The following is a 12,963-nucleotide window of genomic DNA, read 5'->3' as shown; positions in this document are numbered from 1 at the left end:
CAGTGCAAGTTGTTTTACTGTCCTCCAACCTGAGCCAGCCCACTTTGGAGAAGTGGGTAGGAGTGAGGTGTGATCTGGGGTGGAGGTCTAGAAGTAACCTGACTAGCTTGTTCTGGGATGTTTGGAGTCTAGATTTCAGTAGTCTGACATTAGACGCTGGTCTGGTGTAAAAACAAAAAGGCACAAACCTTTCCTCCTCTGAGTATGTGGTACCAGACTGAAGTGCCTCCAAAGTCAATATGGAAATCTGTGAAGCAGCCCTGCACACTCATTAGACAGTACCTGCAACAAGCCATGGACAATGGGATAAAAAAGTATCAGTTCCAAAGTCTTCATTGCATTTAAGCGACTGCGGTACATGTGTGATGTGCTGGGTGAACCTACTTCTGTACTTTGGGATAATGCATGTCGATGATTGCATTGGTAGAGTCCCTCTGTCTCTCCTTCAGATGGCGAGGCCACATGTTGTCCACCCAGTCAATCAGGTCCACCTGAGTTAAGCGATGCGTGTATTATAAACCTTCATTTAAACCACGTGGTGGAAGAGTAGCGTGTGCGTTCTTACGGATGCCGGACGCTGCACCAAATTCTCCAATCTGGTGTGGCTGAACTCCAAGCTGATAACGTTGTAAAGCTTCTCTCGTTCCGACGGCGGAGTCTCGTAATAGCGCCCCCATTGAGCCATCGACATCTCGATTCCCTTCTGGGTGTTGACGTCCATCACGTCAACGATGCGTCGACTCCCTGTGATGAAATCAATGGGAGCTCAATTAGTGCGGAGAACAACTGAGCTGGTAAATCAGTAAAAGGATTTAGGTTTCTCAACTCAATATACACCCAAGCCTTTGAATAGACCCCTTTTTAGACTAGTTGACCTGCCGCTTCTCTTTTCACTCTGCCCCTTAGCTGTTTCAAAGTCAAGACTCAGGGTGGACCACTACCATGCATCAGTTGGTGACGTCTCTTTGCTGCCAACTTGCAAGAGGACCCCCCTACTGGCCACCCTATGGACTGGACTCTCACATTATGAACCGTACCCACTCGGCAGCCATTGCACGGGTCACCCAATGAGCGCTAAGGCGGAGGGGGGTCCCTCCCAAGGTTTCTCATTGTTTCCATTGGGTTGAGTCTGGGTTCAGATCCAAATATGTCGTCGTGGTTTGTGCAGCCTTTTGAGGCACTTGTCATTAAGGGCTAAATAACTACACTTTGATTGATTGAAATTCTGATTAGTAAGTGTCCTGCATGTTTGTTTTGTGATTTTTTTCATTCATTCATTCAAGTTCAAACAACAAAAAAACACATAACATTTAAATAAATCATGAGTGAAAAGGAGCAGAAAGAAGTAAAACTTATAATATCTGCCCCCTATTCACACAGTTACATGTGTTGTTCAACTCAGAAGACTAGGCATTTTTTTAAATATTCATAACATACATATTTCATAAACAACAACATAACTATGTTTGATTATCTAAATATGTAATGGAAGGTGCAAAACTTACCAACAAACACCTTGACATCGCTCACACTAAAATCAGAGTCTGGCATTCTGAAAGAGAGTGAAGGGTTTGGGGACACCATCTCATTCAAGACAACGACAAGCTGAGCTTTTACTGTAAATGAATACTATCGCTTGAATTGATGTGATGAAGAAATGTACTAACTGCAGTCCGAGGCCTTCGGGTTTTTCAAAGATGATGGGCTCCCTAAGTCCTTCCCTCTGGATGTACTCAAACGTGAAATCTGGTGTAGAAATATATACAAAACATTAGTCTCAATCATCTTTAAACATTATTGACACAGTCTCTGAAATAACCCCGCATTAGATATATATTTTTTTTTTTACCAAAATACCTTTTTAGACTGAGCCGTTTGTAAACCCACACCAATTCAATGATAATGTGTGTATGTGTGTGTGTTCTGTGGGACCATTTTTGTTGACTGTTAAGCTTCATAAATTATTTATTAGCCTGCACATAAACTGATCACATCTCGCTCTCTAATTCTCCAGCCCAAACACTGCAACATGTCTCAAACATATTTTGTGTACTACATACAGTATAGGCCAACAGTTAGGACACACCTTCTCATTCTGGACTCTCACAATATTATGCTAGATCCACTATGGACTGGACTCTCACACTATTATGTTAGATCCACTGTGGACTGGACTCTCACACTATTATGTTAAATCCACTATGGACTGGACTCCCACTATTATGTTAAATCCACTATGGACTAAACTCTCACTATTATGTTAGATCCACTATGGACTGGACTCCCACTATTATGTTGGATCCACTATGGACTGGACTCCCACTATTATGTTGGATCCACTATGGACTAGACTCTCACAATATTATGTTAGATCCACTATGGACTGGACTCCCACTATTATGTTAGATCCACTATGGACTAAACTCTCACCATTATGTTAGATCCACTATGGACTGGACTCTCACTATTATGTTAGATCCACTATGGACTGGACTCTCACTATTATGTTAGATCCACTATGGACTGGACTCCCACTATTATGTTAGATCCACTATGGACTGGACTCTCACACTATTATGTTAGATCCACTATGGACTGGACTCCCACTATTATGTTAGATCCACTATGGACTGGACTCCCACTATTATGTTAGATCCACTATGGACTGGACTCTCACTATTATGTTAGATCCACTATGGACTGGACTCTCACAATATTATGTTAGATCCACTATGGACTGGACTCTCACTATTATGTTAGATTCACTCGACGTCCATTGCACCGGTCGCCCAGGGGGGGTCCCCACATCTGCGGTCCCCTCCAAGGTTTCTCATTGTCCCGTTGGGTTGAGTTTTTCCTTGCCCTGATGTGGGATCTGAGCCGAGGATGTCATTGTGGCTTGTGCAGCCCTTTGAGACACTCGTGATTTAGGGCTATATAAATAAACATTGATTGATTCAATGCGTTTTCTTTATTTTCATGACTATTTACATTGTAGACTGTCACATCAGAACTATGAATGAACACGTGGAGTTATGTACTTAAAAAAAAAAAAAGGAATGAAAACATGTTTTATATTCTAGTTTCTTCAAAATAGCCACCCTTGGCTCTGATTACTGCTTTGCACACTATTGGCATTCTCTCCATGAGCTTCAAGCACACCTGTGAAGTGAAAACCATTTCAGGTGACTACCTCTTGACGCTCATGGAGAGAATGCCAAGAGTGTGCAAAGCAGTAATTATAGCCAAGGGTGGCTATTTTGAAGAAACTATAATATAAAACATGTTTTCAGTTATTTCACCTTTTTTTGTTAAGTACATAACTCCACATGTGTTCATTCATAGTTTTGATGTGACAATCTACAATGTAAATAGTCATGAAAATAAAGAAAACACATTGAATGAGAAGGTGTGTCCAAACTTCTCGGACGCTTTTGGAAGTTTTTCAGAGTGATTTATAGGCGGAATAGATCCAATCTCCATTAGCTGCATTGTTAGCAGCCTATTGCTAGCTTGTATTCATGATTTTTTTTTAAAACAAAAAATGACATTTGTGTTCTTATATCAACTAGGGATTGTATTTTAAAAAGTGCAGCTCGCCTTTAAACTGGCTCTTCCCAGTAACACTTTTCTCTGTGTTTGCTTTGACAGCTCACCTTTTCCCTCCATGTGTTTGACCAAGTCGGAGCCAAACCTGCTGCACTGCAACTTCTCATCCAGGTCAAACGTTCGCTTCCCTTCGATTTCGTCATCGGAGATGCCATCATCCTGGTAGCGGCGGCGGGTACCGGTACGCTGGTGGTGAAGAGGAATAGCTTGTGTAAACAACGGCAAGAATTAAGAACTTTCAGTCAACCATTGTTGGACGCAGGGCTGGGCGATATGGCCTTTTTTTAAATATGTGGATATGTTTAGTCCATGTCACGATACACCATATATATGTGGATATTTTTCCTTAGCCTTGAATGAACACTTGATGCATATAATCACAGCAGTATGATGATTCTATGTGTCTACATTAAAACATTCTTCTTCATACTGCATTAATATATGCTACTTTTAAACTTTCATGCAGAGAGGGAAATCACAACTAAAAGTGTATTTATTAAAGAGTTATTAAGCAGTGGCACAAACATTCATGTCATTTCCAAAACAGAAAGTGCGAGATTGTCAGAGACATTTTAAAACAAGCTATTCGTGCACTTTTGTGCATGATGTCACTAAGATGACATATCAAAACAACACTAAATTAAAGTGCACTTTTTGTACAGAACGCCACTACAATAGTTTAAAACAAATAAAATGCACTTTTGTGCATGATGTCACACAAGATATTTCAATAAGTGTCAAATAAAAATGAGCTGCATAATAGGAAATCAAATAGTGTATGTCCTTCGCTATGTGGTAGGTTCCTGCGGACGTTATCTCCTTCTGTTGTGGACTATTTGTTTCATACGGTGTTGATGTGGAAATGGTTGCCTCTGCATTTTGTTGGTGTGACACCGAACGGAGATGTTGACATGCGGAGTTTCAAGCACTCTTCATTCTCTAGGGCAGGGGTGCTCATTACGTCGATCGCGAGCTACCGGTTGATCTCGGAGGGTGTGTCAGTCGATCACCAGCCAGGCATTAAAAAAATAGTCCTAAAAATGAGCGATCATAAATCTTCACTATGACGTCACTTTCGTCACTTGATTGACATTCACGGCACCCGAGGGTCTTCTGAGATGACGCTGGCTGCTGCCAGCTCATTAAAATTACCGACTGGAAGGCGGGAAACACTTTATTTCAACAGACTCTGGCGCCGTACCTGTCGTCAAAACTCCAAAGACCGACTGCACAGTTGCGCTAACAAAATAGGAGTCTCAGAAAGCTGGCGTGCACAAGCTAGCAAGCTACGGAGTTTGCCGCCAATGTATTTCTTGTAAAGTGTATACAAAGGAGTACGGAAGCTGGACAAATAAGATGCCAAAAACCAACCACTTTCATGTGGTATTGGACAGAAAGAAGGACTTTTTTTCTCCTCCATTCGAAAATGCGGACCTTATCAGCACCACTGTCTGATTCCAATCAATGCAAGTCATCAGAATCAGGTAATACACCAACTTATATTCTTGTCTTCATGAAAGAAAGGAATCTATATGTGTTAAACATGCTTGTATTATCTTTAAACACCTTTAACTTATTAACAATATTAACTATATATGTTAAACATGCTTGTATTATCTTTAAACACCTTTAACTTATTAACAATATTAACTATATGTGTTAAACATGCTTGTATTATCTTTAAACAACTTTAAGTTGTTAACAATATTAACTATATGTATTAAACATTCTTGTATTATTATTAAACACCTTTAATTTTTTAACAATATTAACTATGTGTTAAACATGCTTGTATTATCATTAAACACCTTTAACTTGTTAACAATATTAACTATATGTATTAAACATACTTGTATTATCATTAAACACCTTTAATTTTTTAACAATATTAACTATATGTATCAAACATGCTTGCATTATCTTTAAACACCTTTTACTTGTTAACAATATTAACTATATGTATTAAACATACTTGTATTATCATTAAACACCTTTAATGTATTAACAATATTAACTATATGTGTTAAACATGCTTGCATTATCATTAAACACATTTAACTTGTTAACAAAAACATATATTTCATAAATAAGTAAATGTAAATTATATATATGAATGAGGTAGATCCCCACGACTTGATCAATTGAAAAGTAGCTCGCCTGCAGAAAAAGTGTGAGCACCCCTGCTCTAGGGGGTGACTTTTCAAATGATGCTACAAATGAGCAGTAATGCTATTTTTTGTAGCAACGCTTTTGCCGCATACTTGACAAATTACAGTTGTCTGTTCGACAGATAGGGCAGCACGGTGGAAGAGGGGTTAGTGCGTCTGCCTCACAATACGAAGGTGCTCAGTAGTCTGGGGTTCAATCCCAGGCTCGGGATCTTTCTGTGTGGAGTTTGCATGTTCTCCCCGTGACTGCGTGGGTTCCCTCCGGGTACTCCGGCTTCCTCCCACCTCCAAAAAACATGCACCTGGGGATAGGTTGATTGGCAACACTAAATTGGCCCTAGTGTGTGAATGTGAGTGTGAATGTTGTCTGTCTATCTGTGTTGGCCCTGCGATGAGGTGGCGACTTGTCCAGGGTGTACCCCGCCTTCCGCCCGATTGTAGCTGAGATAGGCTCCAGCGCCCCCCGCGACCCCGAAGGGAATAAGCGGTAGAAAATGGATGGATGGATGGATGTTCGACAGATAGGCTCCAGCGCCCCCCCCCCCCGGCCCCGAAGGGATTAAGCGGTAGAAAATGGATGGATGGATGGATGTTCGACATCTTCCCGCTTGAAGCCAAATCACCGCCAGACGATGGACCCCCTGCTGTTTTTCTTGGGAATTAATTCTTCCTTCATTTGTTACAAGATTTGCACCTTCTTTCTCTCGTATTACCACTCGCACCACAGCTAACGGTACCCATGCTGCTACCTCTCTGCTCAGCGAGGGCGTATACGTATGTGATATACGTAAAAAGGTGCGCTTGTTTTACGTCTCTGTGAGAAGGAGAGACAAGGAAGAGTGAGAAACGCATGTAGTGTAATGCCCGCAGCTAAAAGCAACTGTGTGAGAACTTGTACTCCAATATCACCTTTTCTATATCGCACAGAGACAAACCTGTGATATATCGAGTATATTCCATATATCGCCCAGCCATAGATGGACGCTTGCTTTGAACAACACCCTGCCTGTAACTTGGCTTACGTTCAATGGACTGAAGATACATTGGTGTGAGGGAAATGCTGGGTCATTGCAGAGAAACAGCTTGGAACCGAGGTATCGACTGTTTGTCAGCTAAACCAAAGCACATTTTGAACGAATGCTGACAGACAAACGTTTAACCTTATTTCTTGCACATGTCTACGCTAGGGCATTCAGAGGACAGCTGATTGATAAACTGGCCGGGCATTCAAGTCCTAATCCAGTTAAAGTGGGTAGCAAACAATACAGCGTGACAATAGAGGGGTTAATCTTCCACACATTAAACCCCCTGCCATTCACCCACATGCTACAGTGCTTGGCTGGACAGATGGATCAGATGTCCCCACCCCCACAAGGTTAGTTTACAGAAAATGTACTATGCAAGCTGTACTACTATTTGAACTGTACATTAAAACAAAAAAGTGCACTATAATCATTTATAAAACTATATTGCAGCGTAATACAACAGTGGCACACATTTATTTTCAACACGTATAGGTGGAAAATTAAGTATTACGTTGGAAAGCATATCAATAAACTACAGCTAGACAATAGCAGATGTTGGTTTCTTTTTATTACAACCTACTATACTACAGCTAGACCAGTGTTTTTCAACCACTGTGCCGCGGCACACTAGTGTACCGTGAGATATTGTCTGGTGTGCCGTGGGAGATTATGTAATTTCACCAAACCAGTAATTATAATCCGCAAATGTGCCGTTGTTGAGTGTCTGTGCTGTCTAGAGATCGGAGGAATAACCGTGCAATACTCTTCCATATCAGTAGGTGGCAGCAGGTAGCTAATTGCTTTGTAGATGTTTGTCATGATCACAATATGCAGACGACAGCGGGAGGCAGTGTGAAGGTAAAAAGGTATCTAATGCTTAAACCAAAAAATAAACAAAAGACAAGTGCCCCTAAGAAAAGGCATTGAAGCTTAGGGAAGGCTATGCAAAACAAAGCTAAAACTGAACTGGCTGCAAAGTAAACAAAAACAGAATGCTGGATGACAGCAAAGACTTACAGCGTGTGGAGCAGCAGATGGCGTCCACAAAGTACATCCGTACATGACATGACAATCAACAAACAAAATAGGAGCGCAAGACAAGAAGTAAAACACTACACACAGGAAAACACCAAATAAGTCACGGCTTGATGTGACAGGTCATGACAGTACACCTACTTTGAGACAAGAGCTATAGTGATGCATGCTTGGTTATGGTTTGAATTCATATCCAACAATTGCGAGAACAACTTTTTACTGTCAAAATCGGCTGCTGAGTTTAATGTTTTCTGCTCGTGGTGTGCCTTGAGATTTTTTCAATGAAAAAAATGTGCCTTGGCTCAGAAAAGGTTGAAAAACACTGAGCTAGACAATAGCAGATGTTGGTTTCTTTTTAGTACAACCTCCTATATCACAGGTCTCAAACTCAAGGCCAGGGGGCCAGATCTGTGTGGCCCCTGAAAACGTGGAAATAATGTGTGTAAATAAAGTACCTTATCATTTCTTAATACATTTATTAAAAAAATAAATGTACTGTGTACAATTATAAATATTTACACTTGAATCATTTCTAATAATAAAACAAAATATTTGTGGAGGGGGGCGTGGCCTGCGGGCATGCAGTGGAATGGGGTGTGCCAGGACCGGTCTCGAAGACAGCAACAGGTGAGTAGATGGCCCAGGCGGGCCTTGTTATCTAATCACCTGTCACCTTTATTAGCAGCAGCCGGGATGAGACACGCAGTTGGAGTTGGAGGTGCTGCTGAGCGGACGCAGGAGAGAAAGACATTTTGCTGGAAAGCAAAAGCCTCTGCATATTTTATGAAAATAAAACAGTGTTATACCCTGAATTCCGGGCTCTCCTGCCAATGTGTGGTGGTCCGAAGAACCCACTAGAGGGCAGCCTCTACAATATTATATCATCATACATTTCAAAACAATGTTATAGTTCAAATAAAGATAAATACTTAAATATCTGCTTGACTTATGATTTCAAAGCAAGTAATCCAACAAACTGTTAATGTAAAAAAATTTACAGTAACATTTTTTTGCAGTAAAATCCACTTTCAATATAGAGCCTATGTGTCAAAGTCAAGGCCTGCGTGCCAGATCCGGCAGGGATGAATGATCTATGGCCCCTGGGATGATTAGTGATTAGTATTAGAAGCTGCCCACAGGCCACAGCCACCTGCTGCTGTTTTGCACGCACCAATACTCCATCGGTGTTGGTGCTAGGAATTTTCAAAATGCTGGGACCCCATCAAGTCCTAAAAATGGGGTGCTACAGTAAATTTGTGGGGTCCCACTTTTTTGTAAGCGTTTTGAAAACAAATGATAAATGTACCGTATTTTTTCGGAGTATAAGTCTCTCCGGAGTATAAGTCGCACCGGCCGAAAATGCATAATAAAGAAGGAAAAAAACATATATAAGTCGCACTGGAGTATAAGTTGCATTTTTTGGGGAAATGTATTTGATAAAAGCCAACACCAAGAATAAACATTTGAAAGGCAATTTAAAATAAATAAACAATAGTGAACAACAGGCTGAATAAGTGTACGTTATATGAGGCATAAATAACCAACTGGTATGTTAACGTAACATATTATGGTAAGAGTCATTCAAATAACTATAACATATAGAACATGCTATACGTTTACCAAACAATCTGTCACTCCTAATCGCTAAATCCCATGAAATCTTATACATCTAGTCTCTTACGTGAATGAGATAAATAATATTATTTGATATTTTACGCTAATGTGTTAATCATTCCACACATAAGTCGCTCCTGAGTATAAGTCGCACCCCCGGCCAAACTGTGAAAAAAAACTGCGACTTATAGTCCGAAAAATACGATAGCAGTCTTTGTTTGTTTACTTACTACTAAAAGACAAGTTGTCTAGTATGTTCACTATTTTATTTAAGGACTAAATTACAATAATAAACATATGTTTCATGTACCGGTACCCTAAGATTTTTGTGTTCAAATGAAGCCAATAATTACATTTTTTGTGGTCCCCTTTATTTAGAAAAGTATCGAAATACATTTTGGTACTGGTACCAAAATATTTGTATCGGTACAACATTACTTGGGACAAACCACAATAGTTGGAAGATGTATAAGTAATGGGTACATTCGCACCCACCTTTACAAATGTACTTCAAAATGTAACAATCAAAATAAATAGGACTTTTGTTTTGTTTACTAGGGCATGCATATATAATATGCATTATTATGACCATTTAAAATCAACGATAATAAAAAGGAAATGCTTAGAAATAGCATAAAAATGCCCCAAAAACTTGGAAAAACGCGATTCATAGCGCTACCTTTTGGTGTAACCATCATGAGCGTTCTGTTCAGGTATATTTCTTATATATTTTGATAAATCATCATATTTATGTATTACTAAATTTAAATAGGTATTGATCAATCTTTAAGCTGTGTGTATTTGATTTCAGTTTGCTTTTGACATCTTATTTAGAATTATAGTTGAAACTTTTACAACCTTGTGTTGCGCTCATGATGGCGTAACCAAACTAGATTTCATTTAATGATCTTATTTTGAATATTTATTCCCTTTTTTACATTTAGTATATTTAAATATTTATTTATAAACATTGAATACATATCAAATATCAATAAAATGCAATTGCCTTCATCTTATAGGGTAATGTTTATTTACACCAAGTCATGAGCGAAGCTTCATCACTTTGACTTGTAATATCTATAATTCTGGTGGTGTTTTATGCTTTTTTCTTTTTGGAACATGTACTATACATATAATACAATAAGTAAAATTATGTTTCTAGCAATACTGTAATTTTGCCTTTGAAAGTAACACTCCAATGTCCATTAGTGGAGCTGTACACATGAAAAAAACTGCGACTTATAGTCCGAAAAATACGGTAGAAGTCTTTGTTTACGTACTACTAAAAGACAAGTTGTCTAGTATGTTCACTATTTTATTTAAGGACTAAATTACAATAATAAACATATGTTTCATGTACCCTAAGATTTTTTTGTTCAAATAAAGCCATTACTTAAATTTTTTGTGGTCCCCTTTATTTAGAAAAGTATCAAAAAACATTTTGGTACTGGTACCAAAATATTGGTATCGGGACAACAGTACTTGGGACAAACGACAATAGTTGGAAGATGTATAAGTAATGGGTACATTCGCACCCACCTGCACAAATGTACTTCAAAATGAAACAATCAAAATAAATATTTTTTGTTTTGTTTACTAGGGCATGCATATATAATATGCATTAGTATGACCATTAAAAATCAACGATAATAAAAAGGAGATGCTTGGAAATAGCATAAAAATGCCCCAAAAACTTGGATAAACGCGATTCATAGCGTTACTTTTTGGTGTAACCATCATGAGCGTTCTGTTCAGGTATATTTCTTATATATTTTGATAAATCATCATATTTATGTGTTACTAAATTTAAATAGGTATTGATCAATCTTTAAGCTGTGTGCATTTGATTTCAGTTTGCTTTTGACATCTTATTTAGAATTGTAGTTGAAACTTTTACAACCTTGTGGTGCGGTCATGATGGCGTAACCAAACTAGATTTCATTTAATGATCTTATTTTGAATATTTATTCCCTTTTAGTATATTTAAATATTTATTTATAAACATTGAATACATTTAAAATATCAATAAAATGCAATTGCCTTCATCTTATAGGGTAATGTTTATTTACACCAAGTCATGAGCGAAGCTTCATCACTTTAAATGGGTTGTACTTGTATAGCGCTTTTCTACCTTCAAGGTACTCAAAGCGCTTTGACACTACTTCCACATTTACCCATTCACACACACATTCACACACTGATGGAGGGAGCTGCCATGCAAGGCGCTAACCAGCACCCATCAGGAGCAAGGGTGAAGTGTCTTGTTCAGGACACAACGGACATGACGAGATTGGTACTAGGTGGGGATTGAACCAGGGACCCTCGGGTCGCGCACGGCCACTCTTCCACTGCGCCACGCCGTCCCCTTTGACTTGTAATATCTCTAATTCTGGTGTTGTTTTATGCTTTTTTCTTTTTGGAACATGTACTATACATATAATACAATAAGGTCCCATATAAAATTATGTTTGTAGCAATACTGTAATTCTGCCTTTGAAAGTAACACTCCAATGTCCATTAGTGGAGCTGTACACATGAAAAAAACTGCGACTTATAGTCCGAAAAATACGGTAGAAGTCTTTGTTTACGTACTACTAAAAGACAAGTTGTCTAGTATGTTCACTATTTTATTTAAGGACTAAATTACAATAATAAACATGTTTCATGTACCCTAAGATTTTTTTGTTCAAATAAAGCCATTACTTAAATTTTTTGTGGTCCCCTTTATTTAGAAAAGTATCAAAAAACATTTTGGTACTGGTACCAAAATGTTGGTATCGGGACAACAGTACTTGGGACAAACGACAATAGTTGGAAGATGTATAAGTAATGGGTACATTCGCACCCACCTGCACAAATGTACTTCAAAATGTAACAATCAAAATAAATAGGACTTTTGTTTTGTTTACTAGGGCATGCATATATAATATGCATTAGTATGACCATTTAAAATCAACAATAATAAAAAAGGAGATGCTTGGAAATAGCATAAAAATGCCCCAAAAACTTGGATAAACGCGATTCATAGCGTTACTTTTTGGTGTAACCATCATGAGCGTTCTGTTCAGGTATATTTCTTATATATTTTGATAAATCATCATATTTATGTATTACTAAATTTAAATAGGTATTGATCAATCTTTAAGCTGTGTGTATTTGATTTCAGTTTGCTTTTGATACAACCTTGTGTTGCGCTCATGATGGCGTAACCAAACTGGATTTCATTTAATGATCTTATTTTGAATATTTATTCCCTTTTTTACATTTAGTATATTTAAATATTTATTTATAAACATTGAATACATTTCAAATATCAATAAAATGCAATTGCCTTCATCTTATAGGGTAATGTTTATTTACACCAAGTCATGAGCTAAGCTTCATCACTTTGACTTGTAATATCTCTAATTCTGGTGGTGTTTTATGCTTTTTTTTCTTTTTGGAACATGTACTATACATATAATACAATAAGTAAAATTATGTTTCTAGCAATACTGTAATTTTGCCTTTGA

At 38.2% G+C, this 12,963-nt stretch overlaps 1 protein-coding gene across 1 annotated transcript in view; it reads right to left on the bottom strand.

Annotated features, from left to right (window-relative positions):
- The window catches only part of kdm2ab (lysine (K)-specific demethylase 2Ab), a 31,040-nt gene that overhangs the window by 16,914 nt on the left and 1,163 nt on the right, over nucleotides 1-12,963 (bottom strand). The window contains exons 3-8 of the mRNA XM_061930019.2: nucleotides 3,657-3,795; nucleotides 1,668-1,746; nucleotides 1,506-1,552; nucleotides 566-744; nucleotides 385-491; nucleotides 189-282 (exon numbers count right to left, since the gene is read on the bottom strand). Of these exons, the coding sequence (XP_061786003.1) occupies nucleotides 189-282; nucleotides 385-491; nucleotides 566-744; nucleotides 1,506-1,552; nucleotides 1,668-1,746; nucleotides 3,657-3,795 (645 nt within the window). The remainder of the gene's footprint in view (nucleotides 1-188; nucleotides 283-384; nucleotides 492-565; nucleotides 745-1,505; nucleotides 1,553-1,667; nucleotides 1,747-3,656; nucleotides 3,796-12,963) is intronic.

This window comes from Nerophis lumbriciformis, linkage group LG36 (genome assembly GCF_033978685.3).
Source record: "Nerophis lumbriciformis linkage group LG36, RoL_Nlum_v2.1, whole genome shotgun sequence".
Lineage (NCBI taxonomy): Eukaryota > Metazoa > Chordata > Actinopteri > Syngnathiformes > Syngnathidae > Nerophis > Nerophis lumbriciformis.
The sequence above is the reverse complement of the archived record's forward strand: the minus strand, read 5'-3'. Positions and strand labels throughout refer to the sequence as shown.